This window comes from Lactuca sativa, chromosome 2, assembly GCF_002870075.4.
Source record: "Lactuca sativa cultivar Salinas chromosome 2, Lsat_Salinas_v11, whole genome shotgun sequence".
Taxonomy (NCBI): Eukaryota; Viridiplantae; Streptophyta; class Magnoliopsida; order Asterales; family Asteraceae; genus Lactuca; species Lactuca sativa.
Genome location: NC_056624.2, coordinates 183988315 through 184015681, shown reverse-complemented (window position 1 = coordinate 184015681; position 27367 = coordinate 183988315). Strand labels below are relative to the sequence as shown.

The 27367-nt window shown below is 35.5% G+C and overlaps 3 protein-coding genes across 6 annotated transcripts; 1 reads left to right on the top strand and 2 right to left on the bottom strand.

The window, feature by feature from the left end:
• Positions 1–345: 345 nt before the first annotated feature.
• On the bottom strand, positions 346–2172 carry LOC111921609 (probable auxin efflux carrier component 8). The gene is made up of 6 exons (XM_023917192.3): positions 1661–2172; positions 1399–1576; positions 1215–1300; positions 940–1097; positions 756–832; positions 346–661 (listed from the first exon to the last, which is right to left on the bottom strand). Exons 1-6 carry the CDS (start codon positions 2157–2159, stop codon positions 595–597), a joined length of 1065 nt encoding a protein of 354 aa, XP_023772960.1. The 5' UTR covers positions 2160–2172; the 3' UTR covers positions 346–594.
• Positions 2173–4195: 2023 nt separating this feature from the next.
• On the top strand, positions 4196–5846 carry LOC111921586 (probable pectate lyase P59). Its single transcript, XM_023917162.3, has 2 exons — positions 4196–5155; positions 5241–5846. Exons 1-2 carry the CDS (start codon positions 4427–4429, stop codon positions 5706–5708), a joined length of 1197 nt encoding a protein of 398 aa, XP_023772930.1. The 5' UTR covers positions 4196–4426; the 3' UTR covers positions 5709–5846.
• Positions 5847–17992: 12146 nt separating this feature from the next.
• LOC111921587 (FACT complex subunit SSRP1) lies at positions 17993–22238 on the bottom strand. 4 transcript variants are annotated; one of them, XM_042899317.2, is made up of 15 exons: positions 21959–22238; positions 21078–21263; positions 20867–20972; positions 20642–20778; positions 20454–20537; positions 20273–20367; positions 20091–20199; positions 19898–19984; positions 19710–19802; positions 19427–19624; positions 19196–19341; positions 18980–19130; positions 18804–18902; positions 18521–18718; positions 17993–18429 (listed from the first exon to the last, which is right to left on the bottom strand). In XM_042899317.2, exons 1-15 carry the CDS (start codon positions 22010–22012, stop codon positions 18223–18225), a joined length of 1950 nt encoding a protein of 649 aa, XP_042755251.1. In that variant the 5' UTR covers positions 22013–22238; the 3' UTR covers positions 17993–18222. The 4 variants fall into 4 exon arrangements, with proteins under 4 accessions (XP_042755251.1, XP_023772931.1, XP_023772932.1 ...); XM_023917163.3 differs by having other exon boundaries at positions 18521–18724; positions 21959–22237; XM_023917164.3 differs by having other exon boundaries at positions 18521–18721; positions 21959–22236.
• Between the last annotated feature and the right edge of the window lie 5129 nt (positions 22239–27367).

Sequence of the window (27367 nt, the reverse complement as noted above, 5' to 3'; positions counted from 1 at the left end):
ATATGATGATCAAGATCAAAGCTATAGTAAAAAACCCATTCTTGGAATGATGCATGATCACTTCTTAACTTGAATAAATGTCTAATTTTATATCAAATTACATATATGGTTTTGCCCAATTGTATCCATGGAGTCTATTGGTAATGTGCATCAGTAGAAGTTAAGCGAGTTAGAGCATGTAGATCTTAAGTCTTCTAAAATTACTATGAACCCTTTAGCATTTCTATAATATATATATATATATATATATATATATATATATATATATATATATATATATATATATATATATATATATATATATATATATATATATATATATATATATATATATATAAGATAAAATATGATAATTAATATTTTATTCTTGTCCTCTTGGTATGCCAGCTGCTAGTTTATTCAATCATTTGTTTGAACAAATATATGCACAATACACACACGTTGTATAATCTCTACCATCCCATTCTATTAGGTTATTTTTCTCGCATGCCCGAAAGCTTTCTATCAGATGAATAAAAGAATTTCACAAGCCATATACATACATACATACATACATACATATAATTCCCTCACTTCCTGCCTTCTGTGCATTACCTATGATCCCAACAACAAATAGTACACCACCGCAATTGGCAATGCCACAAGCAAGCCAACGATTATCCTGTAATATATATATATATATTTCCAAATTAGTCAATTACTTGTCATGTTGTTACCTCAACTCTACTTGTAGAAATAAGCAACAATCGTAATACCCAGTGCTCAATATATCTGGATGAACATTATACTCTTTGGCAAATACAAATGGGACAATTCCTTGTGGAAGTGCTGCCTGGACCAATATATTGTTTATTAATTGATTTATACGTATCCTAAATTTGATGATATTATAAATATAATAACGAAAACAAAAACATGGTATAACCCTATAACAATTACCTGTATAACTGCGATTTTAAATGGTACACTCTTTAATCCAATAGCAATGGAGGGTGCTGCCATTATTGCAGGCCCAACAATGAACTTCAAGAACATTGCTAATAAGGCCAATCGGGTACCACAAGCTACTATACTGGCTTGTGATGCCATGAATAAACCTGTGATCAAGTAATACAAATTAGCAAAGTTTAATTTTTTTTAATCCTATATCTTATAATAATTTCACAACTTTATATATATTACAAGTAAAATTAATATATTATATATGTTGTTACCTAGGCTAAACATTGCCATTCCAAGTCCTCCATCAGACAATATAGTTATCGAATTTTCAACCACCTTTGGCAACTTCACATTGCACCTACACTAATTAATTATCAGTTCAACATGCTAATTGTTTCTTTAATAAATTTGACCTAATTACTGTATTTGTAATGAAAAAACTTTTTACAAACTTACCCAAAACTTATGCTTGCCCATGCAATGCCTGCTACAGTTGCATGAAAATTAGGATTCATTAGAAGCTTCTTCCCAACAGTTAATAAAATGATAATCAGTCTTCTTCTTTTTGGAGTTCTTGATTTTGTCCCCTCCCTTTCATCAATTTCTTGTGCTTCTTGCCTGACCTCTGGATCCCCTTGAGTCAATCAATAGATGATATGATGACATTAACAAAAAGTTAATTTAAAAAAAATAAACCAACATTTTAACAGATAAATACCTTGTGCTTCTATCGTGTGAGCTTCACTTGCAGTTGAAAGCTCAAAGAGAAACAACAACAAGTTGTACCAAATTAGGCTTTGTAATGCAATTATCTGTGCAAGAAGCACATGTGCTTCATCTCCATATATTGCCTTGAGTAACGGGATCCCTACGATCAAAGTATTGGGTAATGTTGACAAAGAAATACCTGTGATGATCCAGTTTAAGTGTCCATTGGATCTAACTTTGGTAATTATAGCAACCATAATCAAGGCAATGAGTTTTTGAAGAACATCAGCACCAATTAGCTTGAGGTTCATCTTGAAAGGATCACTTTTGGAAATCACTTGAAAAGATAACAAAGGAATTGAAAATTTAGCAACAAATTTGTTTATACCCGAGCATTGGTCTCGGTTGAATAGCTTCAACCATTTTACAGAAACGTAAGCCAAGATCATGGCCACATATAATGGAATTATGGCTGCCACAATATGATAAACATCATTTAGGGAAATCATTATTGGTCTTGGTGGGTTTATTGGATTTTACTATTGTTTATGATATATATATGTAGATATATATATAAGTATATAAGCATCCGTGAGGAGGATCTTTTTGCTTTCTTAGTTGCCTTGTTTAATCATCCATCAAGAAAAGGTAGTGTAAAATCTTCCAAGTGAAGCTTTCTTGTTTGTTCATTTAGCCCGTACCAAGAACAGGCTTCCTGAAAATAATGTAGATGTTTGTCTCTTTCTCTATGATATGGTCAAAAGAATTATATAAAGTTTTGTGTAATTTGCAATTTTCGTCCTCAGTTTAGATGGTTTTTTCGGTTTTGGACCCTACAAAAATGGGGTTGAAATTTTGGACATTCTTTTGAAGTTTCCTAATGATTTTCGTCCCTACATTGACTATGTTAATAGCCCAATACTTTTTACCGTCAATCTGTCGATGTATTTTATTCTCCTCTTAACATAGATGACCCATGGCCAAAATGTTATGAAATACTGAAATAAAATAAGGACCAAAACTGCAACCCAATTCCTTTAGGGACCAAAATCGACAAATCGGTTAAAATCGGGAACCAAAAATGTAATTTACTCTAAAGTTTACTAATTTTATAAATATATACATAAACTAAAGACTTGTATATTCAACTAAAGATGATAAAAATCTAGTCAAGCAGTTAGTCAAAAGTTTGATACCAGTTTTTGGTCGTGCTTGTTCCCATTAGTTTATAATTCTTTTGGCACAAATGTGGACCAATGTGTTTTATTTTAAAACCTAGTTCAATAGGGTTGTCTTTATAGAATGGCCAATGGATTCATGTATTTTAGTAATAAAGAATTCTTTCATTGTGTGATTATCATTTTGCTTTTATGATCTTTCTTTTTAGATATGGTTCAGAGACCTAACATGGAGAATAAAGATATGAATTGCAAATGAAGTAAGTAAGATAAACAGTAAGTACATAAATGAACTCATGAAGGCAGAATTTTTGCTTGAAATGGTCAAAAGTGTTGGAATAAGTGTTGTTGTGATTTTGCTTTTCATATGTGAAATTTTGCCAGAAATGACCCAACAAAATTACTCTTTCTTCACGTAGTTATATTAGTATAGTTCATAGAGATTTATGAATTACAAGAATTTGCTCGGGTTGTGCCCGATGGGCCAGGTTTGACCCGCTTTTGATTTGGAAAACGGGTTGATCCGGTTTCTATTTGATTCATAAGATATAAACGTTGGAAGGTTCCAACTTCCAGAGTGTTTTTTAACCATTGAGATGTGGCCCAATGTATCAATTCTCAAGTATAAGTGTACAACTACATGTCTATGTTTATTTTTTTAGTAGATTATTTTTAGGGCTATAAATTGAATAAATAATGATATATTGTATGCTAGCATCAAAATTCTATTACTTTTTTATTAAAGTATTATGTTTGAATTCTTTTTTATATTAGTGGAATGTATTATGAAAAAGTTATCGAATTATCTACATTTTTTTTCTTATTAAGACATCATACGACCAAAAGATCTATATAAGTATATAACTACTCAAAAATAATAACTGATATAGTTGGATGGTTTGCAAGGTACAATGCGAAAGGAAAAAATAAGATGATATAATAAACAATTTAATGAGTTCTCAAAGCTCGATCATGGTTTGGAAATAACATGTTTGTGGTTTGGGAAATACAGTAACATATAAGTCGGGTTCGAGTCTCAAGAATGAGAGTGTTGAGTTTTCCTTGATTGTAATTTCCCTCTAGCTAGTATCTAATTAATTTACCTCTCATATAATGCGTTTGAGGGAGATGAGTATCTGATTCACCTCTCATACAATAGATACAGCTCAATTTTGGATAAATTAAAATAAACAATTCAATAAAAATACATTGTTATTTTTTGTATTTAGCGGGTAGATATCTTTAATTAATATAGCAACAACTTCTCTTCATGGCCATTAATCTCTCTTTACCCAGTAACGATAAAACGTATGGTGAACCCAAAACTACAAAACACAAACCAATGGACTCCCTCATTTTTCTGAAAATAAGTTACAGGGTTCAATGGAGTATAAATTGCACATATTTCATCCAAGTTGGTTCATTTACTCGACCCACCATCTTCAAAAATAACATAAACCGGAGCATGTTGGTTATGGTGGCTAGACTGGTTTAAAACGATCTGGTCTTAACATCAAAACCGAGTTAAGATCAGATACATACACACCAGACTAGCTACCCGACAATTAATTTCTTCCATTAACAGTCTTTGAGCCAAAATGGAAGGGATCCGATGTAATCCAGTTATTGTTCTATATTTCATACTTGCTGCAATTATCCCATCGTCGTCGACGTCGATGTCTGAAATTGCCGCCGTTGACAGGAGGTTGGTCGATAAGAAAAAGAATGGTTGCGTAGCCTACAACGCTATCGACAAATGCTGGAGGTGCGATCCCAACTGGGCTAAGAACCGGAAACGCCTTGCTGATTGCGCCAAAGGGTTTGGCCATGGCACCTACGGCGGAAAATTGGGGAGAATTTATGTTGTAAATGACTGCTCCGATAACGACATGGTTAATCCTAAGCCGGGAACCCTCCGCCACGCCGTCCTCCTGCCTGAACCACTCTGGATCATCTTCTCCGGTACTATGAACATCAAGCTCCGCCAGGAGCTTATTTTTACTTGTGATAAAACCATCGATGGCCGTGGTTTTGAAGTCCATATTTCCGGTGGGGCTGGGTTTATGCTTCAATTCGTTCGCAATATCATTATTCATGGCGTCCACATGTACGATATTGTCGAGAAATCCGGTGGCATGATCAGATCGGAGCCACACCACGTCGGTATCCGTGGAAAAAGCGATGGTGATGCGATTTCCATCTTCAAATCGTCACAGATCTGGGTCGATCACTGCTCCTTTGCAAACAGTTACGACGGGCTTATCGATATCGTTGCAGCTTCCACCAATATTACCATCTCCAACTGCCATTTTGTCAAGCACGACAAGGTACGTGTACGGTATACCCACCACCCACAGCGGCCGACGGTACACTCCGATCAAACGATTGTAACTTTGATTGTATGTTGTACAGGCTTTGCTTTTTGGTGCAAGTGCTGAGATGCCGGAGGACAAGATAATGAAGGTGACCCTTGCGTACAACCATTTCGGAAAAGGATTGACACAGAGGCTGCCGGCGGTGAGATTTGGGTTCGTTCATGTGGTCAACAACGACTACACACAATGGAAGTCTTACGCCATCGGAGGTGGCGACGGCGCCACCATCATCAGCCAGGGAAATCGGTTCATCGCCCCAGATGGTGCGTGTAAGGAGGTGACGAACAGGAGGCAGGTTCCAGAATCGGTATGGCGTAAGTGGACATGGAGAAGTGAAGGAGACTTGTTGCTGAACGGAGCATATTTCCGGGAGTCGGGAAACCCGCATTGGGCTAAAACCTACAAGGGTCCGCCATTGATTCCGGCGCAACCGGCTGAGAGCGTGGCCAAACTCACCAAATCTGTGGGTGCAAACCTTGGCTGCAAGGTGGGAGTCCCCTGCTAAGCTTTTGTAGATAGCCATGATCACGTTAATTTGTAATTAAAGAGTAGGAAGGTTTAATTAAGAATGTATACGAGTCACAAGTGTAAAGTTTACATGTAAATTTGATTTTTGATCTAATATATATATTAGGAAAGCATTCTTCTTGTTGCCATTACTGATTCATATTTACTTTTTTTCTTTATTTAAAAAAAAAAAAAAAAAAAAAAAAAAAACAAACAAACACTTGTGTGAGGATGAAAATCTTTTTATCCACTCTTAGGGGTCGTTTGATATGACATCTAACTGGGTCCAAAGCGGGACTGGGTCCAAAAAATACTAATTGGCATGTTTGATAGGGATAGGAATGGGACCAACATGTGGACTCGGTCCAACAAAAACATAGGACTCGGTCCTTGCTTTCAATTAGATGGACCGAGAAAAATAGAACCCAAAATAAAAAACGTTGTTGCCCTATTACGAGGTTTTGCTTTCTTCCTTTCCCCCCGTTAACCTCCTATCGACGAAGCCAACGAGCCAGAAGCTTTTCCCTTATCGATCAAAAGCATTGCAGCGAATCATCCACAGCAATAGTCTCGGTGATCAATAGCAACGCATCAACAGGTTTGTTTTTTTTTTTTTTATCGTTGCTTTTTTCTATGTTCATAGTCAGGGGAAATATCATGCTTTGATAATTCTTAGGGAAATATCATGCTTTGAGAATATTATTCTTCGAAACATTGGTTTTCTGTGTTCATGTAAAGTGCCAAATATCATGCTTTGATAACTGTCTATATCTTGATAAATTTTTCTGCATGTAATTTCTGTCAATACCCCATAATCAGGGGCAAATTTGTCCATAATTGTCCATATATTTTTGCGGTATTGTATCTCCTTGAGATGGCAAGGATCTAACTTGCAGTCATGAATTCTTGAAGTTTGAATGTCAAGTTTTCATGAATTCTTGAAGGTGTGTCAATGTCATCTTTTTTATATCATTTGGTAGTTTGAATGTCAAGTTTTCATGTAAGCAACAATATTGTAAAGTTTTAGCAAAATTATAAATTTCATAATTAGAAAAAAAAAAATTCAGATTTATGATTTCATGTAAGCAACAAGATTGTAAAGTTTTAGCAAAACTAATGTGTATATGTATATATATTTGTATGTATGTGTGCAAAATTGTGTGTATATTGGTGTATATACAAATCTGTTGGTCATCAAACGAAATTTAACAAATTTTTCCATCACTTGGATTTCCAGTATATATAAAAAGTAGCAAAAATAACATTGGTAAATTAATTATATGTAATAAATTATTTTCTATAATTACCGTAAAATAGAAAATACGAATACGTACCAATTGAAATTCATCTTAACTCTTAATACAAGATTCCTATCAATTACATATTGAACTAAATCAACTACCAGTATGGGTATATACACTCGTACAGGTGCCATTTGGTGAATTTTTATACTTTGGCCATCGACTCCATACCATAAAACTCAAATTCAAGAGGGTTGCCAATGATTTGATGCTATGCACCACCTAACTCCTTCATATATATTTGTATGTATGTGTGCAAAATTGTATATTGGTGTATATATTTGTGTAACGACTTTTTGTGTTTATGTGTGCAAATATGTGTATATATTTGCGTAACCTGTTTATCATTTATTCCTTAGACATGGCAGAAAAGAGAAATAGAGCTAGTTGGTCTTCGGATTTTGTCAACAAAACTTTTCTTAATGCATGTATCAAAGAACTAACAAGTAACGGTAGGGAGGATAGTGGTCTCAAAGGTTCCTCATGGAATACAATAGCTGAAAAACTAAAAAAAAAGAACATGACTTTGTTGTTGAGAAAAAACAAATGAAATATCGTTATGACTACTTGAAAAGCAAGTATTCAGTTTGGTTGAAATTAAAAAAACAAAACTGGGAATCTCTATAATCCTGTTACAAACACGTTTCAAATGAAGGATGAAGAGTGGAAAGCAGAGGCAAAGGTAATCTTTTAATTTAAAACACATTATTATTTTTTCAAAAGTATAATAATAAAATCATTTTTTCAAACAGTCGAACAAGATGGTTGAGAAATTAAGAAATGCACCCCTCCTTTACCTTGATCTATGCGCCCAGTTGTTTGACGGTGCAACCTCGACCGGTGCTGCTAGTTGGGGACCATCTTCGACACTCCCTCATCCTGTAGAAGTCTTTACTACACAAGATTATGACGATATTGAGATGGTAGATACTCCACCTGAAATGGATATCCCAGCCTCAGCTTCAACAGTACACCCACCTACAAGTGCATCACATGCAAGTGGAGATACGTCTGCTCGATCTAAAAATAAAAGAGGAAAACGAAATGCACCCACGAACACACTGGATGATGACATAAGAGAGGTTGGCAAGGAAATTATGAAGGCGGCTCAGGCGTTCGCGCAAACTAATAATCTTGACAAGGAGATGGATAAATGTATTGAAAAATTGAAAGCTTTGGAGTGGGGAAATTCTGATCCGAAGTACATCACTGCACTTATGTTGTTCGCTGAAAATCCTGGTAACAGGAAAATTTGGTTACGCCTCGAGTCTTCGACTTGTGAGTTGTGGGTGAAAAGTGCGGGAAAGAATTTTGGATTATTTGGTTGACTTTAGTATGACTTTAGGATGTTTTTGTCTTTATGCTTTATGGATTTATATTATGGTACATGGTATGGATTTTTATGTGTAGGGTTGTTATGTGTTTATGTTTAGGATTTTTAAGTTTAGGTTGTTTATGTGTTATGTTTAGGATTGTTAATTGGTATTGACTTTTTTGTTATGGATTTTTATGTTATGGATTTTTATTTTATGGAGTTATATGTCATCCATTTTAATGTTATTGATTAATTTTATGGTTTATGTTATAAAACTTATGTTATTTGTATTAACATGTATCAGGTTACATATGGATAAGGAAGGTGAGTTTTTAGGTTTCCTTATACTCTCATGCTATTGGTTGATGTTGGTTCGAAAAAGAAAAAAAAAGAATTGAAAGAATAAAAGCTAATGAATCGGAAGAAACTGGGCATGCATATACACAAGATTTGATACACGGAGATCCTATACAATGTTTTGATATGATACATCTTTCACAAGATGCATTTGTATTATTATGCAATCATTTTACTCAAAGAAATTGGTTGCAACATAGTAGGACGATAAGCGTTGAAGAGAAGATGGCTATACTTTTACATGTGGTAGGACATAATGAACGTTTTCGAGCTGTTAAAGAAAGATTTCACCACTCCATACAAACAATTCATCAATGTTTTCATGAAGTGCTAAAAGCAATTGTAACAGCCCAAAATCTCAAGTATTGTTAAATTGCATTTTGGGGTGTTTTAAAGGGGAGACTCGGCGAGTTGGAGCCAGACTCGCCGAGTAGGGTCGCAGATTTGGTCGCGGGTTCGCGACTGGACTCGACGAGTCCAGGTATATATGGACTCGGCGAGTCGACGCTGTTCAGCGGAAACCCTAGCCGTTTCGTATTGGGTCGTATTTAAGGGTTGTTATGTCGTCATTTCCCGTCTTTTGGCCGATTGTGGAGAACCCTAAACGACTGTGGCATCTAGAGCAAACTTGAAGACCATTATTGACCTTGAAGAAGTTGTTAGGCAAGAAGAAGAAGAGTTTTGGCCAAAGGAATATCAAGGGGATCGAGTTCTGAGGTTTGGAGACACAGAGAGGGTGTTATTCAGGTAATATTTCGGATCATTTCTGCTATATTGATGTGTGCACGAATTTAGGGTTTATGAAACCCATTTGGGATTAGATGGATTGTTGTGTTGTTATCCAACGTTTATAACCCTGTATTAGTACACCTTAGAGGTCCAGAAGGTCTTATGTTTTTATATTCGGGAAAAAATGTATCTCAGGAAGCAGTTTGATCGACTGCATGGCGTGGACTCGCCGAGTCGGATGATCAGACTCGGCGAGTAGCTTGAAGATTCACTGGGACTCGCCGAGTTGTTCTTCAGACTCGGCGAGTGGAGTCGGGGTGGCCCCGCGATTCTTCCAGGAGTGACTCGTCGAGTCAAAGAGGATACTCGACGAGTAGAAGGGGAATCTCAGAGGATTGAAGGACGACCAGACTCGCCGAGTCGCCAGGGAACTCGCCGAGTCTAGTCGAGCTGACAATGGACTGTTGACCAGAGTTGACTGGTGTGATTTCTTAGGGGCAGTTAACGTGGAAGATAGAAGTATTAAATAAGGGATATATGATGTTACAGGGAGCTTGTAGCTCGGAGGATCAAGTGCAAGGGATTTTAGGAGTTGCTATCTACCAGTGTCCGCGAGGTGAGTCTTCTCACTATACCTCACCCGGAAGGGTTTGATTGTGTGACCGGAAGGTCAAGTATGTTATGTGTTATGTTTATATGCTATAAATGGAAAGTTAGCTGCTACGCGTGATATACATGCTTATATATGGGCCGGAAGGCAAGGTATTATGTGACAGGAAGGTCAGGTATGATATATGATATATGTGCTTTATGTGTTAGAGTATTTGTATTATGTGTTATATGTGTGTATGGGCCGGAAGGCAACGTTATGTGGATCGAAAGATCCGGGCCGGAAGGCAATGTTATGTGGATCGAAAGATCCGGGCCGGAAGGCAATGTTATGTGGATCGAAAGATCCGGGCCGGAAGGCAATGTTATGTGGATCGAAAGATCCGGGCCGGAAGGCAATGTTATGTGGATCGAAAGATCCGGGCCGGAAGGCAATGTTATGTGGACCGAAAGGTCCAGGCCGGAAGGCGTATGTGCGTAAGGTATATTGGGGAACTCACTAAGCTTCGTGCTTACGTTGTTTATGTTATGTTGTTTCAGGTTCTTGCAGTAACGCGGGATGGCAACGGTTCGATTGTACACACCGAAGAAAGAGTTGTATTTTGGAGGATCCTGGTCTTCTATTATAATGAAAATGAAACTACATTTTGTAATTTGAACGTGAATAAGATTTTAAACAAGTGTTCTTAATATTAAATTGAGTATTTAAATGAAAATTTTGTTTTTGGAAATCATGGTGTTACAGCAATGATATGCTTTGCAAGAGAAATTATTGTACCAACATCTTCTAATACAACAAGAAATACCTCGGAACGTTATAGATGGCTAAAAAACATATTTCCTGGAGCATTAGGTGCACTAGATGGAACACTTGTACATGCAGTTGTGTCCGTTGATGAACAAACTCGCTATAGGGGAAGAGGAAAAGGTGAATGTTATCAAAATGTAATCGGAATTTGTGATTTTGATATGATATTCACCTTTGTATGGGTTGGATGGGAGGGCATAGCACACGATTCTAAAGTTTTGAAAGAAGTTGCATTTAATCCGACTTCTGGATTTCCATTCCCTCCACCAGGTTTGTCATTTTTCTATAAGTTTTATTATCTATATTATTTATATGATTAATTTGTCACCCATCTACAAATAAATATTACCTTTGTGATGCCGCATACACCAACACCCGTGGATTTATGGCTCCTTACCGCAATACTAGGTATTGGTTAGCTGATTTTCGAAGAAACAGAGCTTTAACCAAGGAAGAAAGGTTCAATCATGCTGATGCACAACTTAGAAATTTCATTGAACGTGCTTATGGTGTATTGAAGGCGAGATTTCCAATTTTAAAATGTATGGCTCCTTATCCTTTTCCAGTGCAAAGAGACATAGTCATTGCCTGTGTCGCGGTCCATAATTTTATAAAGAAGTACGATTTGAAGATGACCTATTTACGAGCTCTGAACAAAACAATATGGTTACTCCTAATGTGGGAGGTGGAGGAAGTGAGGGCCAAAACATACAAGGCATAGAATGGGGTTCGGAAGCCGTTGAGTATATGACTACTTTGCGTGACCAGATTGCTAATCACTTACTTTCAAATGGTTCACGTTAAATGATATACTTTTTTATTATGTATGACAATGTGTATTTGGATTTTGTATTACACTTCGTATTTGGATTTTTAATTATGTATGTTTAATTTGGATTTAATGTGATAATTTTTATTTGTATAATTATTTTATCCAGCACAAAATGACAACATAAGGATAATATGGTAATTTTAATCATTCAGCACAATCAGTCAGATAAATAATCAAACAGCATAAATTCAGTCAGATGTGGACCCAGTCAGCATTTCTAACCCAGTTAGCTCCTAACTCGGTCAGCTCTAACTCAATCAGGAACTATCAAACGACCCCTTAGTGTACCTATATAGTAATTAGTAAAATATAGTAATTAGTAAATGAGCCTAGTTTGAATTTAGAGCTTGTAAGATGTTATAATAAAGTTTTGATCATCCAAAATGAGTCGATCGCATGTAATACAATAACATATTACCATTTATACTATTTATAGTTTTTAGAGGGTGTTTGACATTTAAGTTTGATTTTCAAAATAACTTTTAGACAAAAAGATTTATTGATTTATGACTTAGGAAAAGAAGTTTAAAAAAAATATTTAGATTAGTTTTTGTGGTGGAAAAAAAGTCAATAAATTGTTTTTTATTTCGTAAATGTTTGTCTTATCTTAATGGTATTTCAAATTAATATTGACTTTTACAACTCAAAAAATCATAACGAGTTTAGAAAATGTACAAATTATAACTTTTTAAAATCTTCTTTTGAAAGGTTAAGAAGAAGTTGTATTAAGACTATTTTTGACACATCATAACTAGCTTATTTTTTGAGCTTTTTTAAGTTGTAATGTTTGACAAGCTAAAAAGTAGCTTATCAGCTACCTTTTTGACAAGCCAAAAAGTAGCTTATAAACTACATTTTTAAAAAAACTAATTAGACTAACTTTTTAAGAGCTTTTTTAAAAATTCTTTTCATTTTATATTTTTCAGTCATTTTATATTTTATACAATACTCCATACCTATAAAAAAGGTTCATGGACACCCCAAGAGTTAAAAGAGGACCTTAAAGTAGGGATGAGCATTTGGACCGGAGAACCGGCCGGAACCGGTACCGAAACTGGAATCGGATAGAACCGATCAGGCCGAGACCGAGACGATATTCTTGTGGATTTTTGGAACCGGTAGAACCGGTGGTCCAGTTCAGTTCCTATTTTCCACTGAATTCGGTTCTCGGGCCGGTTCTTCATCCCTACCTTAAAAACTACCAAAAAAAAAAAGTAAATCGAAACAAACATTGAATGCCGATAAAATAACCATATTAAACATAAATAAATACAAATGAAAAACATAACTATAAAGACTAAGACCCCGTTTATTTGCATCTTAATACCACTTAATAAGGGGTAGGTCTGAATCGGTAAGATTCAGACCGTTTGTTTACATCTTATTTTGGGCTCTTAATCTGAATTTTATCACTTACCGATTCAGACTTGGAAGCCCATCTGAAATTAAAAAAAATCTCCCTAATCCTTTTGTGTTCGGCTGCTTCTCTCGCTTCAATCGTGTCGCTTCCATCATTGACACTCCAGCCACCGAAGATCTTCCTCCCTATCGCCATCTCCTGTCGTCGCCGCAACCCTCCTTATCGCCATCTCTTGTCGTCGCAGCCTCGCCATTGTCGACTCCAGCAGCAGCATCGACATTAGGTTCGTTTGCTTCTCTTTTCTCCTATTTTTTTCTCGTTTTTTTTCTAATGTTGCCTCAAATCAGCATCGACATCAACCCTTGTTGTTTGTTTTTTTTCTGATGTTTTTTTTTCGTTTTTCCCCCTGTTGTTCTTCAAAATCTGCTGTCGTTTTTTGTATGTGAAATTTATAATCGGAAATACCTTCATTGATTTCTAAATTATGTTGATTGCTGAAATATGAGACTTGATTTGTAGTTGATTTTGGCTGATTTGTGATTGATTTGTGTTGTTATGTGCTGTTTATGGGTAGATTTTTGCTGTTAGATGCTAATTTGTGAATGATTTGTGCTGTTATGTGCTTATTTGTGCTGATTTTGGTTGTTTATGGGTAGATTTTTGCTGTTAGATGTTGATTATGTGCAGATTTTTGCTGTTTATGCATTAATTTTTGTTGTTAAGTGCTTATTTATATTGTTATGTGCTGATTTGTACTATTATGTGTTGATTTGTATTGTTATATGTTGATTTGTTATTGAAATGATACTAGACATGTCACAAAAGAAGCCTCTGATTAGTTGGAAGGTAGAAGCTATTGAAAAAGCTTTTCTGGAAGCATCTTTGCAAGAAATTATAGTTAATGGTCGGGAAGGGGTTAGTTTGAAAGCGCTCTCTTAGAGGATTGTAGCAGAAAAATTAGCAAAAGAACATAATTTTTTTGTGGACCAAAAGCAAATGAAGAATTGCTACGATTACTTAAAGTCAAAGTTTTCAGCTTGGTTGAAGTTAAAAAACAAAACCAGGAATGTTTATAATCCCGTAACCAACACCTTTAATCTTTCAGAAGAAGAATGGCAACCAGAAATGAAGATATTTTGTATTTTTATAATAAAAAATTAATATTAGGCTTTAATAATCTAATATAATAATTTTCAAGCAGTCGAACAAACATGTTGAAAGTTTGATAAGAGCGTCACTACCCTTCCCCGACCTTTGTACACAATTGTTTGAAGGTGTCACTGTGACAGACATTCATAGTTGGGGACCAACTTCTACCCTTCCCCGTCTTACTCAAGAGTCAAGCCACTATAGTTTGCATGACTTTGAGGACATCGATTGCACTCGACAAGAAACTGTAGGTCTCAGTGACGAGTCATCCGCTCAATCAAAAACAAAAGACCACAGATAGGACAAAGAGTCAAAATAAAAGTAAAGATAAGGGTAAAGATGCGTCTTTCACGTGAAGCGTATGTATTTTTATGCAATCATTTTAGACGAAACAATTGGTTGCAAAGTAGTAGGCATATAAGCGTTGAAGAAAAGATGGCTATGTTCTTGACAACTATAACACATAATAAACGGTTCAGGATTATCAAACGAAGGTTTCAACACTCCACACAAACAGTTCATAGATGCTTTCATGAGGTGCTAAATGCAATGATGATTTTTGCAAAAGAATTTATAGTGCCAACGAATTCTAATGCAACCGTGAATTCATCAGAGAGACATCGTAGGCTAAAAGAAATCTTTCTTGGAGCAATATGTGCGTTAGATGGAACTCTTGTGCATGCAGTCGTGTCTGCTGATCAACAAACTCGCTACAGGGGAAGAGGAAAAGGTGAATGCTTTCAAAATGTTTTAGGAATTTGTGATTTTGATATGATATTCACATTCGTATGGGCCGGTTGGGAGGGTATAACACATGATTCGCGAGTTTTGAAAGAAGTTGCATTTAACCCGACTTCAGGCTTTCCGTTCCTTCCTCCAGGTTTGTAATTCTTTTTAAATTTATTCTAAAATATGATTTTAAATTTCTACATATAATACTTCTTTCACTCATGTGTATAGATAAATATTACATTTGCGATGTTGCATACACCAACACTCGTGGATTTATGACTTCTTACCGCAACACGAGGTATTGGTTAGCCGATTTTCGACGACGATGTGCGTTAACTAAGGAAGAAAAATTCAATCATGCACATGCGCAACTCAGAAATGTTATTGAGCGTGCTTACGGTGTTTTGAAGGCGAGATTCTCAATCCTAAAGCGAATGACTCCTTTTCCTTTTCAGTATAAAGAGATATAGTCATTGCTTGTTTTGCAGTCCACAATTTCATAAGGAAATACGATATTAATGATTAGTTATTTATGGCATTCGAGAAGAACAATGGTCAAGCATAAGGGGAGAGAATGATGGCCAAAACGTAGACTATATGTAATGGGGTTCACAAGGCAATGAATACATGGATAATTTGCGTGATCAGATTGCGAACCAATTGGGGCCAAATTAAATTTGTAGAATTTTATTTGGATTTTAGTATGATTTTGTGGATTTAAAAATATTTATGTTTGATTTTGATTTATGCTAAATTTGGATTTTATATGGTGTTTATATTTTTTTAATACATGCTGAAGAAATTTATTAGGTTATTTTCTAAACAAACACTTGAATTCAATAAAAATTAAAACAGAATGGTGAAATGGTCATTTTAATAATTCAGCACAACAATTCAGAGGTTCCAACCAAACAGCATGGTAAACATTCAGCTCTTAAAATTTCAGACCCTCTTAGAAGTTCAGATCTCTTAATAATTCAGATCTTAAAAATTCAGATCCCGCCAAACAGCCCCTAAGAACGAACCATAGGGCGCAAACTCAAACCGATGTTCTATGATATCTTCATTATGCAGAGGGAGGTATGTTTTATATCGTCATTATGCAGAGGGATGTTTGTTTTATAACTTATATTACGTACTCTTCCTTCCCTTTTTTTTAATGACGGCATGCCAAGCCTAGTTAGCATGCTACACTAACCAAACTGACACATTGTCATTACCTATTAGAAATCGGCCAAAGTTGAAAAAATGAAATGTCTCTCCATAATTAATGGCAAATAGGTCATGAAAAAAAGAATGGCTTTTGGCAATCTTAAAATTTAATTGTATTTATGAAATTAATCCTTATATATCTACTATAATAAATAAAGATTCTTTTGTCATATATCACAATCTTATTCATTTACCATATGTCATTTTGTGGTTATTTTAAATTAATTTTTATTCCACATTTCATTTTATGTTTTTTTTTCATTTTATTAAATTTCACATAATATGTAGATATAATAATAAATGCATATCAATTTCCTTAATGAACTTTCTTTTTAATTTCAAAATTACTAAATTAAAGTCTCATTAGTTTCCTTTGTTTATTTATCTAAATTATTTGTTTAAATTTAAAAGAGAAAAAAAACATTTTATTTTTAATAATTTTATATTTTTCTCACTCTTTTTATAAATTCAAACATCTGAAATGTTTAAAATTTCATACTTCTTTTAAATAAACTCATATATTACATGAGTCTCACACCTACTAATATATATAAAGCAAAACATCTCAAATATTTTTGAAACGCATATTAACATTGTAATATAAGTTAATGAAAATTCTCTTATGTGAAAAGTTTAAGCAAAGTATAATCATACTAATACGTTACAAGATAATGAAACATAAGATCTCGATTTCTATGCAATTCTTAATGTTCAATGATGTTAGCCGGACTTTGAGACCCGGTTGATGTGTGTGAAGTATGTGTCAGGGGTTGCTCTAGGTATTGAAACACCACCACAAGTTGTTAGATGAAACATAGGCCTTAATGTGTGTGGAGTATATGTTGGGGGTTGCTCTAGGTCCTGAAACACCACCATAAGTCATTAGATGAAACATAGGCCTTAACACAGTTGAAAGTTGTGACGATTAAGTTAGATCGAATGAAGAGAAGTACATACTTATGAGAGAGATTGAAAGACATGTATGAGATATATGAGACAAGATCGATATCCTCAAAATAGAACATAATTCATATTATATATACATGAGGTTGTTGTAGTGGTATTTGTGTATTGAATGCATTTCCGAGATCTTCTTTTATCAGTACAATCATGAGAGCACAATCATGTCATGATTGATGTTTGTTTATTCCTAACTTGAATCCTTTTATGGGGTAGACTTCTAGAACCGGTGTTGACACGTATCTTGTTATTTTTTGAGGTACCAGACCGAACTCAGCTACAGCTCCTAAGGTTTTGTTCTGCTAATATTGGTCTGACATTTCTAAGAGATCGACATCATGATGGCCATAGTTGTTTGTGGTCCGGTATCTTGATGGTTTCGGTTTCAAAGTGTGGCATATGAAGAGGTTGTCAAGACATAGGGTCTTACAATCTGGAAAATGATTCGAATCTCATTAGAATCAAGTTTAGAATAAGATTTCATTTGGAGTTGTGGGATCGAGATCCAATTCAATCATACTGCTCCATCAAACCTTGAATTCAATCATTACTCAATAAGATCGTACACATTTTCTCTTTTATTTTTATTTTTATTTCACTTTTTTTTAAATGTAAAAGACTAAAAGGGTAAAAGTACACGTTATTGAAAGTCTTTTTCTCCCTTCAAGTTCAACCACTTTAGAAACATATCGCCATAGAAAATCAAAAAGGAACCGAAGCAGGAAGCAAGTAAAAAATGAAATGAAGCAACCATCCAAATGAGCATATTGGAGTGCTAGTTGGTACATGTTGCAACATTTCACAATTTGTTAGAATAGATTTGTTATCACTAATGTTCAATGTGTCATGTTTGAATAGATTAATTATCACTAATGTTTTAATTTTTTATAATCATTGAGAACTGTGAACCACCTCAACTAAAGGATAAAGATATACTCCTACTATTTATCATGTTTTAAATCTTACAATCACCATCTTGCAAGATGTTTACAACCTTGGCATATAGCCTGATTGCTATAAGTCATTACATCAAATTAGCTAGTTCCATGATATCTCATCAAAGACAAACAGTAGACCCAAATCCAAATAAAATAAAATCAAGCTACCACATATACTTATTTAGGGTAACAGTAACACCAACGAAAACCCTAATTGCTGTCTGATTCATCTACCAAATCCATGGGAGCAGGTTGCGCATTCTTGTATCCGGTTTTTTCATTTTGATACCTTTTCCTATCTGCCACTGCTCTTGCTTCATACGGTGCCTTCTCTTCTGCTGTCAACTTATTCCATCGCTCTCCAAGTTCCCTCCCAATTTCCTTAAATCCGATTCCCGGAATATCCTTCTTCAGATTCTATACAAAACATACATAATACATCATATCATTACTATACTATAATTTTTATTTATTTTATTTTATTTAAACAAAACAAAACAAAACCCACCTCTCGTTCAAGCTGCGAGAAGAACATGAAACCACTCATTGCTCTTTTCGGTGCATTTGGATCCTTTTTCTTCTTTTGTTTCTTTTTCTTTGCACCATCTTCATCCCCGGCCCCACCTTTGCTTTTCTTCTTACTTGAAGATGCTGCTGCTGTTTTCGAACCACTAGCTTCTTTCTTTGATTCTTTCTTAGGAATTCTCTGCTGCTATCAATCAATAATCATTCATTTCATGCTTTTATTATTTTTTTACTCAGGGACCAAAAATGTAAAATCAACTAATTACCTCCTTTTCACCTCCACTGTCACTACCATCTGAGTCATCTCCCCCAGAATCATCAGTAGGTGAGCCCGAATCATCTTTTTCAGCCACAAAATCTTCATCCTGTCACAAACATATATTCAGTCAGCCAGTCAAACTATTATCGACTGTGGTTGTGGTTTAAGATTTTTAGGGTTTACCTCCTCGTCACTCTCTTCTTCACCAGCTTCATTCTTGATTCGTTCAAGATGAGGGTCAACCGCATCATCTTCCTCATCCCTTAGAACAGCCGCAACACCATCTGCAGCTTGAACACCGCCTCCCAAGTTCATGATTTTCAGACCCTTTGAGCTAAATTAACATTAGTTAGTATGGTTAGGATATTGGCAGATCAAGAAAAAACATTAGTTAGTTACCTGATAAAATCAAACAGGTTATGATATTCGTTTCTTTGAATGTTACGGAAAAGATGTTCGTGTTCTGACTTCAATCTGATAAGAAGATCAAAGTAATGCATGTTTGATCCTCCAGCAGCATGCCTCTCAAATTCCACATAGTCAATCTATTATAATAACACAACAAATGAATTAACGACAACATTTAATATGCTATGGATTACATAAAAAGACATCATGAGAATTCAATACCTCATCATGAAGAATTAGTGTAGGAGGTTTTGGTAAGAAGAAAAAGCTCTTTTCAAGAGGATAAAGAACTCCATCTTCAGCTTTTAATGAAGACTTCACAGCATAACCATCCTGACAGCTCCGGAACTTTCCGGGTCTTGTGAGCTTTGTACCAGATAACCCTCGCAAGATCATTGTGAACACTTCATGAATCAGTCCCTGTTCATTTCAGTTTCAAGGGTAAATTTGGAATTTCATATCAGACTTAACATACCATAATCATGAACCAGCTATCAAGTATTACCTTATATGATGGTTCTAATTTGTCTTTGTATTTGCTAGAATACAAGTCTTCATTCATCATCAAAGTGCTCTCAACCACATAATCAGTTTCAAACTGAAACAACAAAAACAGAATGATCATCATCACAATCATATGCGGGACCCGGTTTGTGAGGGGATAATTTGAAAACCAGTGAAAAAAAATAGTACCTGCATTACAATATGTGGGTACATTGTTTGACCTTTACGGATAGGAGGGTCCAGAGTCACAACAACAAACGTGTGAGGTTGGTTAGACTGCATCACCAAACAGGGTAATATATAGTCATTTTAACCAATGACAACAACTTATCACAACTTAAAACAACTCTGGGTCTTGTGTAAAAAAAGAACAAAAAAGAACCTTAGGCAAAACAAAAACGCGGACTATGCTGCTGTATTGAATTTTGAAATCGGTGGCTTGCCCTTGAAGCCGTAAAAAGGAAAGGTGAAGTTCAACACTGTATCGACCCCTGTAATATCAAGAAACTCCAATTATAGTCCTTCAAAAAGAAAATGAAAATTACCTGGAAATAGAGGTCATACCTTGGTGTAAGAATGGTAATGGTTTCAAATGTGACAACAGCTTCTTCACCCCCAGCCCCAACATCCGCCATGGACATGATTTTATCTCGGAAAATCTTATAAAATGTAAAAGAAGAAAAAAATTATAAAAGATATAAAATGGAACTGCAAATGCAGCAATGAAGAAATTCATGCAACTTACTTGTGCAGGGGGGTGATTATCATCCCCAACAAACTGAGTGTTTGAGCTGGGAATGTGGAAACTCATTTCCATCAAAGAATCTTTCTGTATAACCAAAAAAAAATGCATCAGGTGTAAGGAAAAACAAGACTTCCAAGTATTAAAAACAAGAGTCTGACAGAAAAATTAAGGAAGAAAAGTTGTGAGACCTCATTTGCACCAGTTGTGTCATCCACATGGAACTCCAAGATGACATCATTTTTTCCTTGAAGCTGTGTCTGGGACACATCAGCTAATGATACTTCAAATGCTTGCTTTCCACCAACAAGAAAAGAAAGCATATTACCTGGAGCATATTTAGAAAAACATGAGTTTTTTCTTAAAAGAAAATCAATCAGAGGAACTCCTAGATGCATATAATAGAGATTACAAACCATTTATATCAAGTTCTCCCCAATTCTTTCCACTAACTGAAAGCTGCTTTTCTTCTGGTGTTATGCCACAAGAGTTTTGGAAAAAATTGGTCAGGCTAGGCACATCCTGCAAGCAGAGTAACAAAAGATTGTTACATGTGAATAAAATCAGTTCATGAAATTCAGCCTACATCATAGAGAAAATGCAGTAAGGGAGCATGGAAAAAGATACCTGATCACGGAAACCAGTGAATTTATATTTGAGACCATCTTTAATCTGCACACCAAGTTGATTGCTTCTTGGGACCTTCATCCATGTTATTCGCACGATATCAGACTTATCTACTTCCACAGCTTTGCCACCACCTTGTTTCTTCCACACCAGACCACGTGAATGAACCCTAAGTTGCCCTGGATTCTGCATTTACCAGTAATAGATGGTTAACAAAATGTTCCCTCTGAAGTTAACATATTCAACACTATGTCTAACCAGACACTAGAAACAAAATCCTTCGACTTAAAGAGAAAAACAAGCAAGTGAACAAAACCTAAGAGAATTTGGTGAAGCTTCACATAAATGCGCTTAAACATATTCCCTGAATTTCACCAAATTTAGGGGAAAGGGCTTAAATCCAGTTCAAGCTAATCATATATCTACTATGATTCCACCCTCCAAGTGAACAACACTGTTCTAAACATATAACACAAACAGCCATCGAATAGAAAACCAGAAACAAACATCACACATGGACCAAATAGAGAACGGAGTTTTCTGCGCTTTGTGCCCCCAAATCAACACTAATCAAAATTCCAAGTGAAAAAGAAATAAAACCCTAAGACAAAGATAAAAATAAAATAAAATCGACTCCACCTAGTTGATTGGAAAATATATATATATATATATATATATATATATATATATATATATATATATATATATATATATATATATATATATATATATATATTATATAATACACACACACACATAAGCCGTACATATTCGTCGCCGTTCCGCCGTAAACTAGGGTTAGGGTTTTGAGCAGAGTAAAGTAAGTTCAACACGAAAAAAAAAAATAAGAGACAGGATGATTATGGAAAAGAATAACTTACGGCGCCGCCGCGACCGACAAGAGAGATGTTATTGAACAAGTGACCGTCCGCCATGGTTACAGAGAAGAAGCTAGGGTTTTGATCGAGTAGTAATGGCTTAATAAAGCTGAAGAGCAAATGGGAGTAACGGGTTAATGGCGCGAAAGAGGAAAGATGGTGGGAGTGGATCAAATGCACAAGAGCCCCATGGGAAGGTCGTGTTGCCTCGCCTTCTAAAACTTTGCCGCCTTATTTACGGCGACGACCCGACGGTCGATGAGGGGATCAGGTGGGCTCCCTGATAAAGCTTGTCGTAAGTTTATTTGGGCTTCAGCCCATAATCTACTTTTAATCACGAACATTTTACCGTAAAAGAGAACGGCACGTGCAAAACACGTGCCTCGCTTTGAGATGGTGCTCAATAAGAAATTAGATTCTCTGTTCCATCTATATTAAACCCAATTCAATTTAATTATTCATATCTATTAACAACTCAACTTAAATCCATTTATATTATATATATATATATATATATATATATATATATATATATATATATATATATATATATATATATAACTTTTATTTTACTTAAAACTACTAAAAATATTAAAAATAATATTTTATTTTTAAACAATATATATATATAATTTTTATTTTACTTAAAACTACAAAAAAAAAAATATTAAAAATAATATTTTATTTTAAACAAAAAAATATTTATTTTAAGAATAAAATTAAATAAAAGTAGATAAAAATTATTTTATATTCATCAAACATACTTAACAAAATAGATAAAAAAAAAAGTTACAAAGAGAGATGCAAACTACATAATTATTATTCAATATTGAATTTTTTCATATATGCTCAATCAAATCGTATTTTAGAACGTTATGCGCTTCTTTAGTGCAAACTTGTGTCCTATTAGTGTTATGCATCAACTTCTGCCACATATGTTAGATAACAGTAATATGGGAAAACCATCAAATACAGATAATCTTATTAGTGCAGGGGCATTTTAGGCATTTTATATTAACTAGTTTGTTATGACTAATAGTATAAGAGGGTAGTGGGATAGGAAGTGATGTATCTATCTTTTGCGTGAAATTTGGAATTATTTTCTCTGGGAGTTTAGCTATCTCGAATCGGCTAAACTATCTTCATTCTTTTAATCATTTGGTATCATTGAGTGTTTTTAATCAAGATTAGCATCATTTGGGTGTTTTATGTTATTGAATCTGCTCTTATAATCCAATTCATAAGAAATTGGTATCAGAGCATTCACGATTATGACTGTGATTATAGATGGAGATAAAGGATAAGGGAAGGACATTGGAGGAGCTCTACTCAAGAAGGTTGAATTGCTAGAAACAGAAATAGGACAGTTGTATGATCGAATGAAGAATCAAGGGCATCAGATCCAACATCAGGTTGACTTCATAGCTTGTCTTCAGCTGAAGATAGACCAAAGGTTCGAAGAGGTTGAGTGTCATAGCCAAGAGCCGCCCAGAAGAACCCAATGGAAAGAAATCAGTGGGAGAAAAGCTAAACAACGACCCTATTTTTTCCCTGGTGGAAATAACAAAAGGCACAAACCCTATCGGTATGGGATCTAGTGGAGGTTCAAGAAATAGAATAGGAGGTGTTTCCGGAGGCAGTAGCGACGGCCATACTACCAGAGGCAAATATAGAGGAGGGACCAATCGGAGATTCCACAAACACGAGATGTGTAACGTCCTGTTTCAAATCGTTTCCTAATTCGGGGTTGTAGCCCGAATATAGGTTGTCATCATGCTTAGGGCCTTTGAGTAAAAAGATTTAAACTCATTTAGGTGTGGGCAATGTAATTTAGATGATCCGGGAGTTCGGTTTGTGTTTTGAAGCAAATAGGTATATCGGTAAAGTGTTAGTTCGGGCTTTTATGGAAATAGGATTTTAGTTCGGGATGTTTTAAGGAACGTATGAGTAGATAGAAGCATAGAGCTTCTCGTTACCTTTCTTTGGGTATAAGGATCGTCGGGAACAAAATGATATTAGTACATGTAGCCCCATGTGGTATTGGTAGCAGCTTGTTCTGTCAAAGAAATTATGTGTGGTAAAAGAGTATGGCATTGTAGCGCTCGATTAGCTTCAAGAGGGACGTTGATTAGGTCTCTGTAAGGCGGTGGAATGATATGAATGTTGGATTATGTGTCTAAGTTCATAACTATTTCTGGAATGTACTTAACCCGATTAGCATGGTCCATTTGGGTTGCATGGCATCATGCATTTGGATAGACCAAAATGAGAGAAATAACACTTAAGGTTTATTAATATATTATAAGTTCTAATATATTAATAATATTATTTAATTAGTATTGATCAAGAATTGATTTGGAATTAACTAAGTGATAAAAAGAAGACTAATTAAATATATGGGTTGATTATGTAAATCACCCATACTTGTATAGTGGGCTAATGCTTCATGGATTATCAAGTTGGGCTAAAACCCATGGGATGCTCCATGGAGGCTCCATGGTGTTTTTGAACCCATGGATCCAAGAAATGAAGAGTCATATCAATTAGGGTTTACATGGTGTAACCCTAATTATGACACACTATATAAGCAACATGTTGTAGACCAAAATCGGACTAGTGTGAGAACAAGAGGGCATAGCCGATTTTAGAAGTGTACTATTTCTCTCAAGGTTATTCCAAGTGTATTTGGTGTTGTGTGAGACATTTGAGGCATCACACTTGAGGTGCTAGGCTCACAAGGTTTTCAAGGAATCCAATGTGACATCCTCATTTTCTCGGCCAGAAAAGACCAATTTTATTTATGCTTTATAAAAATCAGAGTACTTCTTTTCATAAAAATGTTGTGGAATTTGTTCCCAGAAAAATACGATAAATACGTTATCAAAACATTTTCGAAGAAACGTATTTTATTCATTTTAAAACGTTTGGGATGTCATCGTCGATACAGGAACATAAGCATAAACGGAACTTACATTTATTTACACTAGTGATCTACATCTCTTTAATCTCTCAGTGTAATGTCACTTCATATTGACACCTGTGATATAAATAAACTAAGTGGTCAGGTTGGGAAACCTGGTGAGTACATAGGGTTTTCAACCCACAATAATATAATTATTATGTTCAATCATCACAACTAACCCAATTATCCATCCCTATTATCTTCTTTATTTCTACATACCCTTCCTAAGGATTTATCCTAAGGGTCGTGTCCTGCATCATATTTTACCTCTCATCTTCTTACATCGCATCTCCTTATATGTTTGTTCCTAAGGACTTTCCCTAAGGATCATCGCCTATATCGCCTAGACAGTATTGATTCGGGGATTACTCCGTCAATACGTGCCCACCAAGGGTTAGGGTATCATCGCATGAATATGTAGTTACAACATCGCCTGAACTCGTAAATCATAGTAAGGGGGTTAGAGTATCATTGCATGAATATGTAGTTACAACATCGCCTGAACTGGTAATTCATAGTAAGGGGGTTAGAGTATCATCGCATGAATACGTAGTTACAACATCGCCTGAACTCGTAATTCATCACCTACAGGTTATGAGCCTGCTGGTCTTTCCACGGGGTTGTCTAAAATAGTCTGCGGTCGCCATCTATACTCTGGTAGATGACTACATCTCCAAATTGTCGGACAAGGTTGTAGTATCCTACATCACCGATTCATCATCACCTATCTATCCTCACCTAATTATCATCACCTATCTCTCATTATTTTATTTCATCACACACCAACTATTTCATCTACCCATGTTTTATCCCAACATATTAGTAGATATAAATATACAATTTAAATCATTTAAAACATGTATAAAATCATTCATCCAACATAGACAACAAGTATTCAGATAATATGCATACATAGCACGTAATTTATGTAAAATACTTCATATCTATGTGTAAGATGAAAGGGACCATGCAGGTGGTGAGTCGGCACTCGGACAGCACTTTGTTACTCTTAAAACAATTATCCCTTGACGAAACCTAGTATCATTACCACTAGAGTTTAGTCTAACGCTTGACGAGACTAATTTAATAGTCTAGCTATTATTACTATTATATAAGCGTTAAACAATACTTATATAACCCATAATAATAGCTCAAATACTCCTTATAAAGTCCTAATAACAATACTATATTGAAACATAAGCTATACTAAAGATAGGATATGTACAACTCACTTACAGCGGGTTTTCTCGAAAACCGGGTTTCGCTGGAGCAGCGTTCCCGAGCCGAAAGGCTCTTTTCTCGGGAGTCCGGGAGCCTTGGGGCTTCCTCCGGGTGCTAGGGGGTTTACCTAGACTTTAGGGGGCTTAAGGGGAGCTAGAGAGAGAGTTTAGAGAGAGAAAGTGGAAGAGGAAAGATGTAAGAATGAATGGAACCCGACACATCTATTTATAGTGTGAAATCCTGATGGACTCGCCAAGTAGGAGGACCTACTCGCCGAGTTGGGGCATGTGGCAGCCTTCTGGTGGTGCCACGTGTCCAATTATGGGGGTGCCACGTCACCCCTATCGCGTATCAGCCTTCAAACTTAGAAAAATCATAACTCTCGCATACGAGCTCCGTTTTTGACATTCTTTTTTTCAACGCGTAGGTAAAATCAAGATCTACAACTTTCATTTAGACTCCGTCGGCTAATTCTCGACCAATCTTAAATTTAACAGTAGGAGGCGTTTAGACTGTTAAATGACCGCGAAGAATTCGTAACTCCTTCATACGGACTCCGTTTTCGTCTATCTTTTTACCGTTGAGTTTCTATTAATGAGGTATTCAACTCTCATTTAGTTCGCGTAAGCCAAAAACCGCTCGAACTAAAATTTGAGTTTCAGGTCGTGCACTGCTAAGCCGAATCTTAGAAAAATCATAACTTCCTCATACGAAGTCAGATTTGGGCATTCTTTTTATGGGTGTTCTCGTTTTAACGTGTACTAAAAACTTGGTTTAAATCACTAAGGCTAAAAAGTCCTCTATCTTAAATTCACTATTTACATCTCCCGGTGTCGTACCGGTTTTGCCAAAAAACTTCGACGGACCATAACTTCTTCGTTATAACTCGGATTTCGGCGTTCTTTATATGTACGGAAACCTTGTGACATATGCTACAACTTGGTTAATATTATTTATTCTAAATAATCTTTTTTCAAAAATTCGTTTTCGACCCCTATTGCCTCTAAATTGACTAGCCCGAATCTGCGGGCGTTACAATTATCTCCCCCTTAGGATGATTACGTCCCGGAATCATCAACGAAACAGGGCTCGTATAATGACTCCATACGTCATCTCTTCATCCTATGTAATAATTATAACTTCTATATTCCTTCAAGTCTATCTCTTAGACTCATTGACTGTAAGCAGTACTCGATCGTGCACCTGCTCTCTACCTCAGGATAGACTCC